This window comes from Charadrius vociferus, unplaced genomic scaffold, assembly GCF_000708025.1.
Source record: "Charadrius vociferus isolate BGI_N301 unplaced genomic scaffold, ASM70802v2 scaffold308, whole genome shotgun sequence".
NCBI classification, from domain to species: Eukaryota; Metazoa; Chordata; class Aves; order Charadriiformes; family Charadriidae; genus Charadrius; species Charadrius vociferus.
The window spans coordinates 1,090,923-1,113,125 of NW_009649929.1; the positions used below are offsets into that span (position 1 = coordinate 1,090,923).

Consider the following 22,203-nt stretch of genomic DNA (forward strand, 5'->3'; position numbering starts at 1 on the left):
TATGCAGTATCTGAATCTGTTCTATTTGCCTTGCAAATTCTAAAACTTCACTCTGTCTATTTCAATTTGGTTTTATCACTATTTGGATTGTATTTAAACTCTTGGCTTTAAAGTACCCTTTCTTACTAAGTTGCTAAGATATGGAAAATACGCCTACCGACTAACTTTAAAACATTTACAGGAGTAAAAGGCTGGAAAAATAAATAAGGATGTTGAAGAACATACTAGTTTTGTTTCTTAAATAGCTTAGTTTGTCTGAACTACTATGAAGGGCTCATGTATAGATAGGATTAGGAGATAACATGCTGCTTTTCCCAGCTGTTTGATTAACCAGCTTAGAGATGGGTCAAATGAAATAGCAGAGTGCAAAGAAGGCACATCACCTTCAAAGTGCAGAAAAGGCCCTACATCATGTTTTCAGTTTATCAGATTTGCTGCATAATAAGCTCTACACTCCATTCAGCACTATAATTAACCCAGGAAAGCACTCCAGTTCAGTCTTTGCTGATAGCGTGAACCTCACAAAGCCAAGCAGTCTCAGCAAAATACCTCTAAATAAGATTAAGCAAAGTGAACCAACCGTGAAATAAAATGTAGGCTAAGTGTCAAGCAAATACTATTTGTTGCTTGCATTTAGTACCAAGTTCTGTACTTGGCATGAGGTGTCCAGGCGTATAATGTGTGAATAGCACTGGCGACTCTTAACAAGGGCTGGGAGATGAGACCTTAAACAGATATTATTAATGTTTTCCCTGTGCAAAGGTAAATAACCAAGTGTTGTATGAAAACGCTTGTAAATGCATGTCGATGGCACTTCCCGCAACTCCTAAACAGTCGGGGCTCTCAGCCCATTGATGCCCAGAAGGACTGGGAATTACATGTTGGTGGGCTCATCTGGAATGTGGTGGACAGAAATGGTGACAGACTGGGTAATGCTTGGATATCAGTGGGAAGAAGAAACCAGAGGACTTGGAGTAGGAAAAGCCAAGACTGTTGGTAGGTTTGTAAAGTGACAGGTTCCTTAGACCTGTGCTGTTGCTAAAGAACTTTGTCAGACAGTAGGCAAAAGAAATACTGCTTATGTGATGGAGGATTGATTAGGTATAGACATAAACAGTCCAGAAATAGTACCTATTTGAAAAACAGATCTCATTATTCTTTGTTTCACTTTTCAGGTATCTTGCAATATCTTCAGAACTCTCCCACCTAGTGACAGCAATGAATTTGATCCAGAAGAAGATGAGCCCACCTTGGAGGCATCATGGCCACATTTACAGGTTTCTGATCATTTATCTCAGAAGAAGTGCTTATCATTGCTTAATGTATCTAATAATTTTCACAGCTTTTTTTTTAGCCTGTGAATCAGAACTAGTCTCTGAGACATTAACATTTATTGATCTTGTTCGTGGCTATAATATAGTACCTACAAACACAAGAGAGTACTTTGTGAAATTTGCAAAATGTTACAGCTGTCTTTCAAAGTTGTGTTGATGGTGTCCTTCATATTCCTGTTTCCCTTCATAGATTTAAAAAATATTTTACTTTCCAAACTGCTCTGATGCACAAGTGTTTTTCAGCAGTTTCAGCAAGAGCATTGTGGGGATGATACTGCTAGCAGTTTTACTTTACTAAGGGTAGTTAATTTTCATACAAAAATACACAGGTGTTGGCAGCTGATCAGAAAAATGAATGAGAAGCTACATCCCTGTCTAAGTCTTCTTTCTCTCCCTGGGTCAAGGTTTGCTTTCAGGTGTTTGTAGCAGGATGCACGCTTACGGCCGTGTATTGTCCCTTCCTCTGTACCTCAAGTGTCAACACAACGTATTTTGAACAAAAAAATAAACTCATTTTGGAGAAAGCATCATTGATGCTAATGCAGTGAATTCCTTTATAGAAAATATAGATGCAGATCCTGTCTGTGTTAGTCAGGACAATGACTTACACCACTAGTAAATTTAGAAGAAGTTTGCCTGAGTAACAGTTTGTGGAGTCTGGGAATTTCAGTAAGCAAAGGAGCACAATTGATCTCGGCTTGAAATGAGGATTTTATTTGACAGTTGCATGCACAATCTTTGCCTGTGAGCAGTTTGTTTCACTCTTTTGTGCTTTCAAATTTAGAATCTTTTGAAATGTAGGTTTCATCTCTCATTTATATTTAAATTTCACAAAAAATAAGAATCTTAAAAGCTTCAAGGCAGCTCTGAACAGCTCTGCCTGCCTGGAAACAGCAGAGGCACGCATGTCTCTTATCTTCTGTTCATTGACGCTAGTGCTGTAGGTTTAAAAGTCATTACTTACATGGAAAATTTCTTAGCCAGTCGATGATTTACCATTGTCAGGAAGAAATGCACCAAAGTATTTGTCAGGAGTTGATGGAATTGATTTCCTGATGATTTAATATTAGTTATGCAAGCTGTAGCTTTTTCCATGTCATATTTCTAAACCTCTCTCCCCCGTTTTGATTTCCGTAAAGCAGCAGCAGCAGTATTGCAGCATATTGGTGTTTGCATGGAAAAGTTTAAAATTATTTTAAAATGTAATTTGTAGCTTCCTTTCTCCTTTCAATATTAATATTCAAGCTCACTGAAGTCAGAAAGGGAAGTTTTCAATGGCTGCTCTTCTTGAAAATGTTCAGCAAAGAGAATTGGTAGCTGGTAGCTCATCTGATCAGTGACAGGTCAAAGTTGCTGTCTTACGAGGCCACAGCAGTCCCTGTTTAACTTCTCTTGCTTTTTGCCTGGTTTTTATACTCTTCTTTTTCTCCACTAAATGAAAAGTCTGTTCCTGTCCCACTGAATAGTTTAGGCAGAGATAGAATTGCATGAAAGTAAGCAGGTTTTCTCCAGCCCTGAGGCTAATCTTTACAGTTAAGTTAGGAACTTCCTTATAAATTCTGGTTTGTATTATTCTTCTGTGTTTCAAGTTGTAGTAGAACACTACTCTAAGCAGTTTCTAATTTAATTTAAATATTTTCAACTGTTTCACCAGCCCTTCCAGAAATGTAATGTTTGTATTTGATGTGACTTCAGCAGTTCAGAGGGCAGTTTAAATGTGCTTTCCAATTACTGTTGGAAGCTTTACAAGATGGTAACAAGTGTTACAAGATGGCAATGCCTGTTCTTGGTGATGAAATGTCTGACTGGAGTTAAATGAGCAAAACTAACTTAAAAAGCTCATGTAATTAATTCTTACTCTAAGGTAGCAATTTGATAAAGGAGAAGAATATTTTTCTTTATTTTAACATTTTGCTCTGTGGAAATGTGTGGGTATTTTATTTTCTAGCAAAAGCATTTAGGGAAATAGTCATAAACGAAATCATGGATTTTTTTGTTTGTTTGTTTTGCAGCTTGTATATGAGTTTTTCATAAGATTTTTGGAAAGCCAAGAATTCCAGCCCAGCATTGCCAAAAAGTACATAGATCAGAAATTTGTATTGCAGGTAAGTTGATCTGTTTTCTTTAAGGCATCATTTTGCTTTTGAAAAAAAGTCTTTAAAATGATTTTGTTTAGAATTTGAAAGTGTAACTTTATTTGCAACAGAAAAAGGCTAAACAAGCATACACAATGAAAGTTTTCAATCTACTGAGGTAGGGGAAATATGTGTGTGTGTTTATATGTCAGTCTCTGTTGCTATAGATATATTAAATAGTTGGTTTGGCTCCAGTTTTGATACCTTAATCAAAATATTTGACTTACTGGTTATGAGAGCAAACTGAAACAGTAACTGTTGAAAAATGAAAGGTTTACTATCAAGTAGTCTAAAAATGCTGCTATCAAGAGAGACTACTTAAATGCCAGTTTTAATGCGTCTTAATATTGTTAAAATATTTCTGTTGGAAGGCGAGAATATTTCTCCCTTCTATCTCTGCTGGAGAGCCGGCAACAGGGGCAGAAGTTCATTAACAAGCGTATTCCCAGCGCAGTACTGAAAACAGTGATGCTGTAGCGGTCAGAGAGGAAGTAAATCAAAAGGCCATATAAAGTTCAAGCTCTATTAAAAGCATGGAAGATGAAGTAGCATCAATAATAAACAACATTGGCAAAGAATGGGTAGCTTTATTTTTGTAGTTTGCTTGCCATCGGTATGGCTAAATGGAAGAGATGGCCTCTGTCAGCTGGTAGCCAGGTGTTATACACTTTTTTCGTCTTTCTCCTCCTTGTGTACAAGCTAGACTTCTGTGCTTTGTTACTTCACTTGAAACTACAGTAGTTGGTCTCCTCTACTGAGGAATTTTCATCCGGCCCTTGACAGATGCTGGAACAGAGATGGCTGAAGGAAGATGTTTTCTGAAATAAGCCAGGAAACTCCACTGATAGGACTTTTGTCTTCAGCTTTTGGGAATAGGCCTGACTTGTGTTTTCTGTTCCCATTGTGAATTTTTGTATAACGGCAAAGTCAGAAAGAACTTTGTGTTCAATGCTGTCTATAGCTTGCTTTTGAAATCAGGGAAATTTAGAAAGATTCCTACTTATTTAGAAAAGGGAGTTTCCTTACAGGCTGAGACTTGAATAAAAGCCAAATAGAAGTGGCAGGAGATACTCAGCATTCTGAAGACCTTTCTCTCACCCTTTTGTCATCGAGCTTTTACTTTTCCCTCTAGCTCTCGGGCAATAAAAGTCTTGCTTTTACTGTCCTTGTATGTTATTCATATGAAGAAGACCTGAGAAACATAGCTAAGAAAGCAATTTATATCTTTAAATTCAAAGATTGAAAGAAGGGACTTCAATTTCCATCTCAATATCACAAGACCTTCTTCACCCTACAAAAGCAATGGGATATACTTATGTTTTTATTTTATCCATCATCTAAATACAAGAGCGTTTTTCACCTGGGTCAAACCTATCTGGTGTAGTTTCCTTTTTGTTCATCCATATATTGATTTGAACAAGGGAGTGCACGAATCTGATCATCCAGTACTTGATGGAGATCTAAGAATATGCATAGGGGGTAATAATTCTTGACAAGATTTTCCAAACTGATTTTATTTTCTTTAGATATAGCAGCATTGCTTTAGAAGGAATGCTTGTGTTCTACTTCCAAATCTAGAGAAAATAGTTCCTGGATCCTCCTGTTATGTACTGCTGGACTTGGTTGTGACTGGTGGTATCCCACTAACGCGCTTTCAAGGCATTCAGACCTGTTACAACTTGGCACAGGAGAATGTCTCTAAAACAAGGATTATTTTTTTTTTTTATTAATCCTGTTAGTCTTTAATAAATCTACTAAATGAAAAAAATGGTTAACTACTGAAAGAGGAAAATAAGAGATTTAGAAACCTACATATCCGAAAATGTATGATATGACAATTAAGAGTTCAAAAGAATTCTAAGAATCCATAAGTTCTTGCCACATGGTTAGGTGATGCATTTTTATATATTGCTATGCACAGTGTGTCAGTTTAAAAGTCACATTTTTTCCGTAAAAAGTTTTCTTGAGCCTTATGTATACATGTAAGCAGATATATTTCCATGTGTATGAGTGTTTGTGTTTAGCCTGTGGGAACTGGGGTGTCCTTCCACTTCTTACGGTATTTATTGTGTTTCTAGAGTAACGCCTAAGAATCTGTGACTACAGATCACTTACATAGGAAACCAATTTGAGACTTAAGAACATTAAGCATGTTTGGTGTTTCATGACACTGACAACACAAGTGTGACAGTCTCTGAAATCAGCTTTCTCTCTAAATTAATTTGGGTTTTGTTTTGTTTTGTTTTTTAAATTTGAGGAACTTTAATGAAGTGTTTCTTGGCAGTAAGAATGCCTATATGAGAAAATCATACAGTTTTTTTAATGGGCATTTTTCAAGCTTTTTCTTGTTTGCTTGCTTTTTGCTTTTGTTTTTTGAATATAGATGTGTTTCTGGCTTCCAGCTGTATGTTTTGATAAAATGCTGTAGTTAACAGTGTAACAGTCTGAAATGGTTGGCAGTGGTTGCTAAGAGACATACTATTCAAATATATCTACAAGTGTCTGTGTTATGTAGGTTGCTATTTTGGAAAATTTATTTCCCTTTTCTATGTATGTTTAGTGTCAGAATAGCCATGTACGTTATGGAAGTCTTGCAGCTTATCCATGAAAAGAAGACTTTATTGTTGAAATCTGATAACAAATTAGACATATAAAGAGAATTGTCTTTTTTTTTTCCTTAAAAAAAAAAAAAATGGAGAGAGACCGGGTCTTAGTTCAGCAATGTTTCCACAGAGGATCTGTGTAAGAGAACTGGAAATACAAATATTTTGCTCCTAAAATCAATCCAATAAGCAAATTAAAAACATAAGTGTTTCCAGCTGTTTGCTGTCTTTGGGTGAAATTTGCTATTTGGGGAAGGATGAGGTGACTATTTATTTATTTAACTGTAGAAGTAATTCAACAAAGCAATGTGTTTATAACCTCTGGAGGGCAGCTGACAAACCTCATCCTTTCCTCATGAAATTCCCACCACAGATTCTTACTACAGGGAAGAGACAGTGGGATGTCATTACAGGCTACAGACACATCCAAAACAATGAAGAAGAAATACATACATCAGTTGTAAACTTGGATGTTAGAAAGCAAAATCCCAGACAGCTTAACAACTTTTTCTGTCTTTTTTTCTTTTTTACCTCCTCAAAATCATGTAGCAGTTTAGCAGAGATCACTTAGTATACACACACTGACATATCTACTTATAATAGGTATTTATAATATATTTATTTGTGAATCCAAGATAATTTGGGCTTCTACCTTTCCTGTAATAATTTTTTGACAGCATCTTATACATTTGTAAGACCTCTTTGGCTTCCTTTCTCTCTCAAGACAAGTACTGTTTGACAGTTCCTTTATTTTTTGTGCAAGAGAGATGCTGGTTGTTTATGATTATTACCTTAAACTTCACTCCTTTCTGTGCATTTGGGGAGGGAGGGGGTTGGGGTCTTTCGTGTTTTGTTTTTTTTTTCTTTTTGGTTGGTTTTTGCTTTTAAATAAAGTTTACCTTCTAACTTATTCCAAATGTCTGCCAGAGTAGACCATGTTGTGGTGTCAAAAAAGATGAAGAAGGGGTAGGGGGAAGCTCATACTGTTGTGGTAGAGGATTCAAAGTGAATAGAACAAAGATCGGCAAGTGATTGTCCTGCTGCTCATTTCATGCCTTAATTCTTAGAGGCAACTTTAACTGTCAGTGTTTTGGGATATATTTTGTACAATACAAGACACTGGATGGTATTCTCTTTTGACTGAGCACCGTGTAATCATTTCACTGGTTTAAAGTCTTAAATAAGAGTTACTTAGTGTAAAGGTTGGTTTTCTGTTGTTGGGGTTAAAAATGTGACCTTGACACAATGTTGTGGGAACAAAATATTAGAGCAAAAGATGATCTTCTAGTTCTGCAGAGTGAAGGAATGGTGGATGATAAGAGGCAAACTGTCTTACTTTGTAGAGATGACAGCGTCTAAGATTTTATTTTAGTTATTTTTGGGGAGAAGGCAGGCAGCATTTTGGAGCCAGGTAATCAAAAGGTTATTAGCTGTTCAAAGATTTCCAAAGTTTTGTTATGTCAGAAGTGGAAATTAATAAACTGAATTTCATGATGTTGTACCAGGGTTACAACCGATTTTTTAATACTGTATTTCTACACCTTGGTTAACACAGATATCACATCGTTACATGCATGTGCTTTGATGAATTTAATTTTTATATAGAAGTCTGTGTGTCATACTTGTCAAATGTCTACTGTTTCAGTTCTCTTTTTCCTTTAAACGCAGCTGTTGGAGCTGTTTGACAGCGAAGACCCTCGAGAACGAGACTACCTAAAAACAGTCTTGCACAGAATTTATGGCAAGTTTCTGGGTCTTAGAGCATTTATCCGAAAACAGATTAATAATATTTTTCTACGGTAAGTTGTGGGAGAAGGTACTTTTTGCTTATGAACATTTTAGGGAACTGATATATTACTTAAATTTCACGTTTCTTTTTTTAGATTTGTTTATGAAACTGAACACTTCAATGGCGTAGCTGAACTGTTGGAAATTTTAGGAAGGTAAATTTATTATCTATCTCAAAGTTCCCTTCTGGATACGTCAGAATAGTGTCAGATTCAGAAAAAGTATTACTGTAAGCCCTGATTCTGAAAACAGATGTGTGTGCACATGCTCATCTTTAAGCCCATCTCAAATACTCTATCACAAATCTCTATCACATCTTTGCTAAGAGTATATAACTGGATGCAAGTTACAGCCAAAAGTGTTGGATTGATTCTGTGTGTGTGTATTCGTGCATGTGAAATTTTGTGCACTTCATCCTTACATGCTACAGAAATTTTTTCAAGCACACTAAGAGTGTGAATATTTTGAGTAAATCTAATTCTGGTAAGCTAATTATTCAAGAACACCTTGCATACAAGAATTTACAGACCACATAGACAAGGGCTTATCTGCTTGGCAACAGGTTTGTGCAGCTGTTTATGTGATTATTTATTTCTAAGATGGATCTGAATTGCTACCTAGATATGTACTGCAGTGCTCATATAAAGCAGGACAAAAGTCGGCACCTGTGCACGAATGGCATGAGCCTGCTATTTGTAGACAGGTGCTGGCTGCTAATAATTTTAATCTAGAAAGTGCTTATTGAGACCTCAAGAATGTTTTTTGTGATGATAACACTAACAAATATTTCTCTTCTAATTTCTAGTATTATCAATGGGTTTGCTTTACCTCTTAAGGCAGAGCATAAACAGTTTCTGGTGAAGGTGCTGATTCCTTTACATACTGTCAGGAGTTTATCACTCTTCCATGCACAGGTAGAAATTATAAAAATATTTTCTGCTCAGTTAGAATTACGTATTTGTTTTTTGAAGGTTGCTTTGGAAATTTAATTGTGTAGCACATAAAAGGAGGGGGGAAATTTTGAAACGTGGAAAAAATGCAATAGATTTTTTTGAAATTCATTTAATGTGCTTTGTATGATACATGTCTTGCTTCTGTTCTGATTAGATAATTAAAAGTGTAACATACATCTGTAATATTTTGGGGATTTTGTTTAGTAGTTAAACTCTCTTTAGCTTTTCCTCTCTGCTATTTTCTCATTCTCACAAGTTTGCCCTTCCCATTGGGGAAACCTCTCCCAAGAGGTTTCCTTAGTTTTGTGTTGTCAAGGCTCTTCTTCACCCTGGCAACTTTCTGAATACTAATACCCACATTTTTGCATAATCTTTAACATTGTTCCTCACAGATTTCTCAATACTGCACTTATGCTCTCATACATCTTTTTTATACATTCAACCTGTTATTCCAGGTTTTAGCTGTATTGGCTCATCCTCCAAGAGTTTTCATGGTTTTGCCGATGTATAAAATGTCTAAAAAGATGCAGTTTCACAGAGTAACAGAAGCTTCAAAACATTGATTGTATGACTATATTTAGAATTCAAGGTTGCTCTGATTTTTATTGTATATGCTACTTTGTCACTATTTTTTTTGGTAATGTGTTCTGTTGTTTCTTATGAACTGAAGTTTGAGTGGATTTGCACAGTGCAAACGATCTCATTTTAAAATTGGGTGCAGTTTGAGACAGCTGTATAGTATCTTGCATGGAGTCTCTTTTGTGAAAAATTGTTTCTTTGTGGTTTCTTTATAGAAATGTTCTGACTTCATTTTCTTAAATCTCTCTTCACAGCTGGCGTATTGCATAGTACAGTTTCTGGAGAAAGACCCCTCACTCACAGAACCAGTAAATAATTCTTTCATACTTTTTTTTTGCATCATAAATGGCTTACCCTGTTGAGAGAAAAGTAAAAACACTAAATCTTTTTTCCTTCTAATTTAGGTCATTAGAGGTTTAATGAAATTCTGGCCAAAAACCTGCAGTCAGAAGGAGGTAAGTGATATGCTAGCATTAACAAAACATAGGAGTTGCGTTTTTCTACAATATAATAATCAGGGAGTCTTTAGGTATTTCCAGGTAGATAGCACATGTTGCAGGGGACCTTGGTATTAATTCATGTTGGTGATTTTCCATACTCGTGGACAGTTTTGACTATGAAGAGAAAAGTTTGATAACTATGGTTTCTGTTCACAAAATAAGCACTGATTCTTCTGCGGAGAATTTCTTTTTGATTTAGAAAGAAGAAAATAAACATAGTTGAGGATAGATTGGAAAACTCTGGTTTGGAATTGTTTATATGTGAGGATAATATTTTCCCAGGGAGGATGAAAGATGGCATTTACCTACTCAGCATGTAAAAGATGCAGTTAGACCTTTGTGTTTTTGTTTCAAATTCTTGATGCAAATCTAAATTTCCCTAAAGAGATTTTGTGACACAGGAAAACCGTTATTTTGACTATTGCTTCCGAACATGAGATAAAATTAAAACACTCTCCTTAGTTAACAAAGTTTAAGCCTTGGCCAAATACTTTGTCTGTATGAGGCTAGATTTTCAGCACGTTTATACTGGTGCAATTCTGAATTTTGTTGTAAAGGACTACTTTAAATACAGCATTTGCACACACTCATCCTCCTTCTTTTAAGAGACTTAATCCAGAACCTGCTAAAGGTAGAACTGATAGCATTTTTTGAGAGAGGGTCTTGCTAAGTTAGCGAGGCTTCCATTTCTCCCTGAAGTGATAGAATTTGAGGATTACGAGCATTTTGCTGATCAAGATGATTCAGAGGTTTTATATTCAATGCTTCCTTCCTTGTCTTCAGGTCATGTTCCTAGGAGAGCTGGAGGAAATCTTGGATGTAATTGAACCATCACAATTTGTCAAAATCCAGGAACCCTTGTTTAAACAAATTGCCAAGTGTGTCTCTAGCCCTCATTTCCAGGTCAGTGGTAGAGGTTATTGTTTGTATAGGAATGTACGGTCTCAATTTCACACATAACACCCCTCAAATATAAATATTATTTTATGTTACGTGGTTTTAAATACTTGTCTTTTGGATTTCTATGGAAGAGGGTATGTTGCAGTGGAAGTTCAGTTCTTGAACAAGTTACTCCGTGAGTAACTTGTTAGATGTATGTGGGGTTACAGCATAGAGCTTGCCGTTCTGAGCCACATAAGGCCTTAAACTGTATCCAAGCAGACTTTGACCCCTTCTGACTGTTGTGGTGGGTACTCACCATATGGCCTTCAGACTGATAGACCACGTAAGATGTATTTACTCCCTTTTTTACCACAGTATTGTGCAGCATTTTTGTTTTCTTACTTACTTCTTTCTGCGAGGAGATGTCTGGTTAGCGGTGATAGAACCCGTAGCCTGTTTTCTTCACATTGCATAATGGGAAGAAGGGGAACAAATAGGATTTAAGTTGAATCATATGTGAAGAGGAGATAGGATTTATGGCCTGTAGTGTCTCCATATTAAGCTAGGTGACCTATTCTGGCACAAAGGCAGATGTGACTTTTTTAGGGTCTTCCTTGGACTACATTTGTTTTTTAGCATAATTTAGATCAGTGTTTCCCCTTCTACCTCCCTGTCTCCTCCCCAGGGTGATTATCATCATTGGTACCTTCCCCACACTTAAGATCTCTTCCCCCTTATTCAGCCCAGCTACTTGCCCCTTCCTTGTCTCCTTCCTCCGGTATCCCAGCACTACTCTCTTCCTTCCAACTGCAGTCACAAGATTGAGGGAGAGGGGTGATGGGAAGTCTGTCTGCTCTCCCTTCCCCTCCACAGCTGCAGCATTAGTGCAGTGCCTGCACCTGCTCTTCAGTGACTAAAGACATATCGCTCAGGGGAAGAAGAGAGTGGGTGCTGTGGGATCTGAATTATAGGATAAAAACTTAATTCCATTAATGCATGTTATGCTACTGATTAAAGTAGAGTTGTAATTCCAAATTTAATGATTCCTATTAATTCATCTTTGTGAAATTTCTGTGATTTGTTTTTCCTTCAGAAACTTACAAGTATCTGAATCCCTGTTAATATTTTATTCCTTTGACTCTAAGGTGGCCGAAAGAGCGCTGTATTATTGGAATAACGAATACATCATGAGTTTGATAGAGGAGAATTCAAATGTTATACTTCCCATCATGTTTTCCAGCCTTTATAGGATTTCTAAAGAGCACTGGAATCCGTAAGTTTTTGCCATTACTCCTTATCTTACCATTTGACATACCACTGATAACCTTAGGGAATGTCTGCTTAAGAACATCTGAACAGGAGAGATCCAAATTCAAAGCTGGCATGAGCAGGTGCAACTCTGTTAATGCCAATATAATTTAGTCTATACTTGAGCTTGTCTCAAAATGTTTTTAATTATCTGGTATGTGTACAAAATCAGTACCTTATGGGATAAAAATAGACCTTCTCACAAGTTGGAAAACAGAGAAATTAGATGTTACATTGTTACTGGAGAAAGTGTTGCTCATCAAGCGTTTCTCCTGCACAGCTTTTTATAAAATGGTTAATGTCTTAAGCCTGATTGTAAATTATCTAGAAGAATATCACTTGGCATTAGTAAAACTTTGTGGCTGTATCATGGATGATGCTGATACTTCTGGTAGACCTCTGGTACTGGCATTTTTCTGAACATCTATGAAGCATATAGACATCTGTATATTCTTAGGTTGGGTTGTTTTTTCTAAATTTATTTAAATACAGCTGTTCTCTATTACGCACAGTAATAGAATAGTTACTTCATATAGATATCCTGATAATTTGGAATTTTTATTTTAAACTGAATGACCTAGTAGAAAGTGTTTTAATGGAAAATACTATTACAATTACATGCCATGTATTCTACACTTCAGTTTTTCTAAGTCAAGGTGCTTACCAATTAGTAAACCCAGTATTTTTAATGATCTGTGCTACATTCAGGTCCCAGTTGCTTGAAGACCTTACTGTAAAGTATTTGTAAAATATTTCATCTTTTAAAACATTAGTCTTTTTGTTCTGAATCTAGCCAAACCTCAAGGTTCTGTATTTTCATGAGAAATCTAATGCGACTGGAAAGCTTCTGTAACTAACCCTCATCACAAAAAGACACTTTTCATGGCATAGTAAAGCATTACCAGGCTCCAACCCGCCCCTGCTCCCGCCCACCCTTTTATGCTATGCACCGGGATGCTTCTGGTAATGAGAGTATTCCAGTGTCCCAGTTCTCAGACTTTTCATACCCACAGAAATGTTGCACGTTTGACACACAAACCAGGTTAAGATATAGGTAAAATAAAGAAGGTATTTAAAGAATTTTTACATTTATAAGAACATTTTTAAATGCGGGCAACAAAAATGAAAGTCTATTGAAAGAGGTGAATGATGGACGGAGGGGGGGAGTGTGGGAAATGGCACATAGTTTGTCTGCTATATAGGTTTGCTCCAAAGGTTCCTGGCACCTGTAATGTTGATTCACTGCCTCCTGGCTGAAGAGCTGTTTCTTAAGCAGCCCCATGTCTGTTTATGACAACCATAGTGGTGGCTCAGAAGCTGGGATCTCTTGATTGATAATCTATTCCAAATTCTTTGAAAGATTTTTAGGTTTGTTTCTTTCCCTTCTCCCTTTTCAGTTGCTTTGTTGTTTCTTTATCTTCAAGTCCGCCAGAATGGAATTTTCACCTCTAGATAATCGGACTCCTGGCAGACCTATCTTACTTCAGAAATTCTAGTATATTTTAGGTTAGTTATTCAGGCAGATGGTATAAAAGAGTAAACTGATTCTACCTTTTTTGAACCTTTGTGGGAGAGAATGCCTTTGAAGCCTCTTTGAAATCATTATTATTATACATAATTTCTTCCTGTATGAACAGATCATGCCTGTCATGTTTTATGCAATTAAGCAACTCGAATTCAAATAAGCAGTGGTGTATTGGCTCTTGGGTACAGTCAGGAGCAGCAACAAGCAAAATAGGCAGAGGTTATAGAGAAAGATATAGATACTATATATATTTTTTATATATAAAATATATAGTATTTTTTAAATTTATATATGTACGCACACACTCACACACACAGTTTTACACAGATACTGCAGCACTCATCTGAAGGATTTGTGGGTTTTTAAAGAGTTTTTGGCTATACCAAAGTGAAAATGAATATGAAATGAATGAGTACGAGGAATTCACTCTTGAAATATGACCTTGTATTTTGCACAGATGCACTGAATATTCAACTTCATAGGAAAGTCATAAGGAAATACGAATCACTCCCATTTTGTGTTTTAAATTCTATTCCTTTTACTGGCACTGATGATTTGAATCCCTGGAGTTGCATTCAGAATTGCTCTACTGCATGAGGGAAGAGTCTGTAGTTATATGTAATAGCTTTCTGTTGTTACCTTTTACCCTAGAGTTTTGGTTTGCTCCGTTTAAGTAGTCAGTAGAGACATGAAAGCTGATGCTCACCTTTAAATATGTTAATCAAAAGTAGTTTCACTGAAATCAAAGAATTTACATTATCATACTTGCAAGAGCAGAATTGGTTGCAGAAATGCCGGCAAGAGAAGACACTTTTATTTCACGTTTGATTTCACCTGAAACTAATAGACTCCTTTCTTTTTTCTTTTTTAATGTTTCACAGGGCTATTGTGGCTCTAGTCTACAATGTGTTGAAGGCATTTATGGAAATGAACAGCACCATGTTTGACGAGCTGACAGCCACTTACAAGTCAGATCGTCAGCGGTAACTTTTTAAAGCTTTTTTTGTCAGCTGTGCATAAGGCCTGCTGTTTAGGTTTTCCCTTACGCTCAGATGCAGTTGCATAATCTCACACATAATAGATGCAATACCTCATTTTTCCCTCTGCATGCTCTTCAGCCTTCTCTTTGCAAGATGTAAGATAATACCATGTACAGGTTGTTCTTCACCCCTCATGAAATACAGTATCCATTGCGTTGCTTGGGAATCTGCATTCCTCATGGAATTCCTTTGGACACCTCATTCCAAAAGACTTACGTTTACCGAGGTCTTCAATAACAAAAGAAAAACAAGGGTTTATAGATAACAGTTTGCTCAAAGACTTCGAAAAAGTCTCACTGAGGTTTGGAAAGAGACATGAGGGAAAACCCTAAGATTTTATTTTCCAAACTATTGTTCTTAGGCTAAATGTGGTCTTAAAGCAAAGAAGCATCTCTCAGTCCTTCCATTTCTTATTCAGAGGTCTTGCTGTATCTTAGTCTTTCAGTATGCAGGATCCATTAGATACACCATTCATACAATCATTAGTTCCTCCCTAGTAAAATGCTTTTTGTCTTTCCTCCTGTTTTCCTTAATCTTCATTTTTCAATGATAGTGCAGCATCTTTTCGCAAAAGTTTCAGCTTATCCAAAGCGTCACGTGAAAAAAGTGAGGAAACTTCAGGAACTCTAAACAGTTTGTAGCTTCATTTAAGTCATAAATTTTCTGTGACACAGGGTTCCCCCAAGCAAAGCAAAGGGTACTGTATGTCATCAGACCTTGTTTGGTTAGTGTAGTCTCTAAAGGCTCTTGGAGGCCATAGTTTTTGAATTGTGTGACTGGAGTCCTTTTGTTCTGCTTTCTTGTTGTAAAATGCAAAGTTTTATGCAGAAAAGATTCTACACTTAACAAGTTAGTTCATTAATACAGTATTTTACTTTTAGACACTTGGATATATATTTGAGCTAAGATGCCAGCTGAATTCCAGATACGTGTTGGTAAATACGTCTCAATCTGCTAGTGCAGTTGAGACAACACTGCATGGTTTTCTAAGCAGAAAAGGCAGAGAAACATAGGACTGGTCATCTAATCCAGCCATTTACTGAGGGACCTCAGTGACTTAAATCAGTTTGCGATTGCACTTTCTCCCTTAAGATGAGGCACTCTGCTTTACCAGGACCAGACACTGTAGTAGTACGTACCATGTCTGGATAATGGGTGAGGTTTATTGACTGAACTGCACAAAGAATTTTTCTTGCACCTACTGACGTTGTATCTCCTGTCAAGGCTGGTGCTAACCGTTTCACCATTTTAATTTACTATTTATAATTTAAAAACATAAATACCTGACTGTGTGAAGTAGGATATTTACCTTAAAGTTTACAGAAAATCTTTAGCGTCTTAATAAAACTGCATTTCAAAAGGGTAGCTTTGATGCCACTTAAAGCTTGAGGAGAACTATGTTCAATATTAATGACTATGATAAGTCAGATAGTTAAGTTGGATGAGGTGATCATCTTCTAACAGTCTTTTAGGTAAGCAGGCTTGTATTTCATAATGATTAGAAGATAAATATCGGTAAGTAGCCTGAAAATGTCAGGCTATTTCACTTGTTCTTATATTTGATTTTAAATACTTCTAGTGACAGTGGGCTCTTTTCTTTTTTCTTTACTGTTTTTCAGGGATTTATCTGAAAGTTGTTTGTATTTTTTAATGTGTTTAAAATACTCTTGGGAAATTAAAATTTCAAATAAATGAGCCAGGTGTTGGCATTTTGACTGAATCAAGATGTATAGGGATCTTTCTAATTTGCTGAAATATTTTTCAAGAATTCTCTAATGGAACTGGCAGAGAATCCATATCTCTGTAATTCTTAGATTTCCATTTCATCTAAACGTACAAGGTGATGTAATAGGAATTGAAAGCATTTTGTACCTTGCAGCATCAAGGAGATTTATTCAAAGTAGACTATGGCAGAGACAGGAAATTTAGAAAGTAAATAATGCAGGTAAAGCAAATGTTAGGTTATCTATGTAATTTTATCAAATCAGCCATTAAAGTCTGTTGTTAAAGGAAATGCTACATAGATCTTCTTGTAGGAATTTGGCAAGGAAAAAAAAGTAAATCACTGAACAAAGGACACATCTTGTAACTTGAACTTCCCTTGGCTGGTACCTAAGCTATATGAAAACCACCAGTCAATGTAAGTAAGAATAGAGATTCTAAAAGGATAAGGGAATGTTTGTTTTAGTAAGTGACTGTTATTTATAAGATTAAAAAGTACTTTGCTTAATTAAATGTAAATTAGTCCTGAATTGTTAATTTTTAAAATCATGATATATTTGTTCCATAATAAAAGTCTATGGCATTTTTTTCTTTTGTATTCCAAATTAGTGTCTATGAACACTGTCACTTTGTTCAGCTTGCGTTTTATGTTCTTTTCCTACTGTTTTGTTTAGTGATATTTATGTAGGTAATGAAAAGCAAAAAAAAAAACCCAAAGAAAAATATTTGCAAAAATTAAATGTATGTTAGTAGAATGGCAGTTGTGTTCAACAAAATTAGCCCTGCTAATTAATGTCAACTGTATATTTTTTAACATAAATATTCTACTGTTTTCTCTCCTGCTAACTCTTTGTTTTATTTCATCTGTCAGTGAGAAGAAGAAAGAGAAAGAACGTGAAGAACTGTGGAAAAAACTGGAGGATTTGGAATTAAAGAGAGGTCTTAGACGTGATGGAATAATTCCAACTTAACAAAAAAACAAAACAGCATTATTAACCTGTGGAGTCACACATTTATGTAGTAGAAGATGGAGCAAGTTTTCTGTATTGTGCAACTTTACAGTAGATTTCACATTTGTTTCATTATTACAACAGCACTGTATATACCTGTCTCTAAGTAAAGGAAAAAAATAAGGACTTTAATCCAAAGTTTGGACAGCAGATGGACTTCTCAGAACTTTGCAAACATAATCATTGTTTTAACCCTTCTTTAAAACCAGTCTTCAAAGATCTGTTGATGAAAATTGCGATGTCAAATTCCATTGTCAGGACCTGTTCCTTATTTATCGTTAGCAGAGAGTATACTACAACTTTCAAATGTGAACAATCTTAAAATTTAGCTTGTCTTTCTGCTAAACTGTTAAGTGTATTTATAGTAAAAGAGAAAAAAGACTGTCATTTCCTTATGAGTTTGTGTAACATCCTCCTTCTCTGGATAACTTTACTGTAATTTGACTTTTTTTCCTTTTGCACATCTTCATAAGTTGAATGTCCATTCAGATCAGGGCCATGAAAAACATAGGTCCTGAATAAAAGTTTTGTTTACTGGTGTGAGCATTTTTTTAGTACCAGGCTGTCTCTGGTGCTTCCTTAATTTGAACATTAGGAGTTAAAAAGCAAGTAGGTGATAAACATAGTAGGAAAGGGAGCTTTGGATTCATGCACCTATTTATTGCAAATCCAAATTAATGTCCACAATCCTTTAAGAATGGGCAGTGGTAACACCCTGGCCTTCAGTACCTAACCAGTATTAGTGATATGGCATCAGACACACATACTGGAGTTGTTTTAGAAATACTAATTGCTAAATTATTACAGTATGTTTTTATTGGACCATTTTGAAAGAATAAAGACAAACGCTAAACAGTGCAAGCATGAAATTGATCTCCAGGGGTCATGGGTCTAATTGGAAATGGAGTTGAGATAGCAGTTTGGACTGTTTGGAGTTGTTGCCTTACTTTTTAATATGTATTTATAAAGTGTTCCAGCAAAAGAGGATGTAGCCTCTAAGAAACATACTATAGTGTTTTTGTGGTTCTAGTACTATTACTCATCACAGTACCAGCCCTATGGTCTTAGCTGGAAAGGATTCTGGATAATTTACTTCTGCATTCTCATCTGGATGCTCATTCCTAACTACTGTATTTGTTACCAAAAGTGGTTCTACAAATGCTACTGAAAAAAATTCTGGAAATCCTAATGTTCTGAGTATTAATAATAAAGTTTAAAATGCTTTTATATCAAAGGTGCATTGTGACCAAATTGTTTAAAACAAAAGAAAAAAAAACAAACAAAAAGAAGAGGGCTGTATTATAAGTATACATTATTGGCTATCTGCTTTGTATTTGAAAGTGGAATCTTACATCTTTGGTAGGTAAAATGCTGATAAGACTTATGTACAGTATATATTTAGCTAATGCAGTTGCATTATTATATACCGAAAGGTATGTGTTTCAGGATTTTTCTCCAGGATGCTTTTGAACTGTTACAGACATATGACAGCAGTGAATTGATAATCCTAAACCATCAAGCCAGCAGTATTTACAGTATAAAAATGAATTGGTGTTCATGAGTCTTTGTGATAGTTGCAAACATGAATTTATGACCTGTTGCCATTGATAGAAATACAGTATAAATACAAGCTTGTATATTTTTCTTCCTACCATTTAAATATGCAGTAGGATTTGAAGTTTTCTTGTTTTCAGGCATGGAAAAGAGGTAAAAAAGCATTCCCTCCTAGACTACTGACTGTTTCAGGATTATCAGGTCACAGTTTGTACTCCTGGGTCTGCGCACACCAATGTTGTAAACTCAATGATTTTGTAAAAACTTGACACTGTTAATTCTGGGAAAAAAAGTGGAACTAGTCATATGCAACACCAAACACGACATGGTTTAATGGGATTAAGATGAGCTTCTTTTAAGAACACTGACTGGGACGCAATGTAAATTAGGCAGTTACTGTCATAGTTGAAACATTTTATTTTAAAGTGCTGAAGCAAAGGTGCAAGCTGAAATACTGAAGATTAAATAAATTTATAACAAATCATGTCCCTTAGCCCATTGATTTTGACAGTCTTTTATTTCTGTTACCAAAAAAATATTCGCTAGTGTGATTTCTTTGTGAAATGATCATGCTTTACAAGAGGGTGGACTTAAACACATGCTCAAAGACTGTGTTCAGTTGTGAAAAACTGAGATAGAATGGAGGAAAAAAGATTAATGTTTTCCACCTGGTGGAGTAAAACACAACAATGTGAAATTAGAAAAAGCACCTTGTCCTGTACTTAGAGTTTAGGTGAGTGTTGTTTGTTCATAACTGTTTTTGGTTTTGACATGACATTCTGGTATTGATCATACAAAACTGATGAGAACCTGATGGGTTGCAATATTTTGTTACCTCGGATGTTACCTCTGATGTGGGGATAGTGGGGAGTATCTAAAGTTTATAGATGATTTATCACTTCCGAGAAGGAATGTTTCTTTAAAGTGAATGAGACGATGTGATATTAGTCACTTGACTCTAAAAGGCTGATACGACACTAGGTTGCACTGTGCGATGCACGTGAAGAAGCACTTGCCACAATGATACGACCGTACCCCCGGGGATCCTCTGTTTGCCACAATCCAAATGCGATGTCCTGCCACTCTGCAGAGCTCCCATTGGTATCAATTGGAGTTGCAGGCAAAGTAGGCGGCAGCGTATGGGCTCAAGTGTGATCAGTGCGTCTGTTTAATTATGCTTTCGTTTCCTTCTTGAGTTCCAGAAACTACCTTTATTTGTGTAAATGTTTTTATTAACCGCTCGTACAGCAGTTGTTGGGTGGTCGCTCGTGTCCTGTACCATATTGGTTTCAGGAGAAAGGATTGAATGCTCTCTGGTAAAAGGGATGAGCTGCATTTTCAATACTAGGGCATTGCATCAGGTCATGGGGATATAACAACTGTAAAAGTAAAGTTCCTCTCATATACTTCAAATTGAACACACATTGCTTTCTTCATCTTGCAAGTCTCCCCTATTGTTTTCCTTTCGTTGCTTTTGAGTGGTTTTTGTCTCTCTTCCAAAGGGTGGAATGCTTTAAATAAAAGTATTCTAATGCCATTGGAGCGTTCACTAGCAGGGTTACAGTAAATTTAATCTTGGTTTTGTTAGCATAAATAAATGGATTTAATTTTTTTTTTTTTGTCTTCTCCTGTATATGGAAAAGTCAAGGGTGTTAGAGCCAAGAATTGCTTGAGTAAGAATTGCAGCAGCTGTACTTACATTATACGTGCCTAAGTACAGCCTTAGGCTCTCTCACTATGGAAAGGAAAACATATTAGGAGCTTTAAAAATGTTTTCATTGTTTAGTGAGGAGGGGGAAACACTAGATTCCTGTCCCCCCAGATAAAACCAAAATAATTTGCTTTTAGTTCTGTCTTGGAAAACAAGAGTTGGCCTTTTCTCTTCATTGCGTAACAATATCATCCCAAAGCAGTTGCCCTGAAACAAGACAAAGGTGACAATGTGCAAGATTGAAGAATGTTCTTATTTACACGTGGCTTTTTTATTTTGGCTCACCTGTTTTCCCTCAGCAGCTCTGTAGTGAGCCACCAGTTGGTTTTTCTAGTTGGTATGTGCAGCAGGTTTTGTATAGCCCAGTTTTTCGTTTTGAAGTCTATGAAACATTATCTTGAAACAGAATGGAACTAATTTTGATTGAAAACTTTTATCCAAGTGTTGCTTCCCATCCACAGAAGCACACGCTTTCTATCATGACCTCTCTGAATACAAGTTTTTGTTTTTTGGATCACTTCCTGTAAATATGTTGTATTCATAACCTCATGTGACGATGAGGAGTTTTCAAATATAAATAGTACTGATACATTTCTTGTTGTTGTCCTATTTTTGATTGTAGTATAGCGAATGACCTGTCATGCTTTTTGTTTCAAGGTTAGCATTAGATTCATAGATCTTAATATTTTAGCATTTCATTGTTTAAGCAGGAGAGGGCAGCAAAAGTTCATTTTTCCCCATAGGAATGCTCTGGTCCATTACTGTTTTTAAACTTAGATGCATTTAACTATCTGTGGGTAGGGGGGAAAAATGAAACATTTTTTATATATATTAAAAGGTGCATATGAAAATATATAGACTGGTCCAACGAGACTGTGAAAATGTCTTCTACTCTACATCGAAGTAATAAAAAAATTAAAATACCTTCCACCTCTGGATAAAGTACAAGCAGGTCTTAAGCTCTTGGATTCAAATGTCATTCTTTGGAAATAGTTTACTTTCTTAAAAATGGTATCAGAGAAACTCGAACTCAATGGTGCTCCCAGTTATAAATGTGTAATCCTCCTCTTGTGCACATGCTCAAGAGGCTCTGTACTGTGGGTGCATCTAAATAAAGAAGCAATGAAGTGTTTTCCAGGTGCTTGGCTTTTTTTTCCACCTCCTCCCGTCTAAACTTCATGTACCTTTCCACCACTGAACTTCCAGCGATCAGAAACCCATTTGCATGTATTAAATGTAAGGATACTTGTCTAAGAAAAAAACCACCCAAATAATGAGGTGGTAATGAATGTTTCTGCCAGAATTGCTGTAGTAAATGCTTAGTTTTCTTTAAGTTCATTTTTTTAAAGGTCCTCTTGTGATGGTGAGCATCCTCGTACTGCACACAGCTGCGCCTCTGAGAGAGGTAAAGAGCAGTGGCTACAGAAAAGAGGCATTAGATCCACACGATGTTCTTTATAAACCGCTTGAGCCTTCCACTTTCCAGCTGGTGAAGGAACTTGTTTTTTTATAGCATCATTCTACTGTTTCAGTCCTCGTGCTGCTCTGCCTTGCCGTTT

The 22,203-nt window shown here is 36.1% G+C and overlaps 1 protein-coding gene across 2 annotated transcripts in view; it reads left to right on the forward strand.

Moving 5' to 3' along the window:
- Nucleotides 1-18,613, forward strand: part of PPP2R5E (protein phosphatase 2, regulatory subunit B', epsilon isoform) — a 71,487-nt gene extending 52,874 nt beyond the window's left edge. The window contains exons 3-13 of one of the 2 annotated variants that reach the window (XM_009891197.1): nt 1,176-1,277; nt 3,347-3,439; nt 7,741-7,871; nt 7,956-8,015; nt 8,666-8,774; nt 9,647-9,700; nt 9,797-9,847; nt 10,676-10,795; nt 11,920-12,047; nt 14,489-14,590; nt 17,241-18,613. In XM_009891197.1, the coding sequence (XP_009889499.1) occupies nt 1,176-1,277; nt 3,347-3,439; nt 7,741-7,871; nt 7,956-8,015; nt 8,666-8,774; nt 9,647-9,700; nt 9,797-9,847; nt 10,676-10,795; nt 11,920-12,047; nt 14,489-14,590; nt 17,241-17,340 (1,050 nt within the window). In that variant the 3' untranslated portion in view covers nt 17,341-18,613. The remainder of the gene's footprint in view (nt 1-1,175; nt 1,278-3,346; nt 3,440-7,740; nt 7,872-7,955; nt 8,016-8,665; nt 8,775-9,646; nt 9,701-9,796; nt 9,848-10,675; nt 10,796-11,919; nt 12,048-14,488; nt 14,591-17,240) is intronic. The other variant, XM_009891198.1, reaches the window with a different exon arrangement.
- The last annotated feature ends 3,590 nt before the right edge of the window (nt 18,614-22,203 follow it).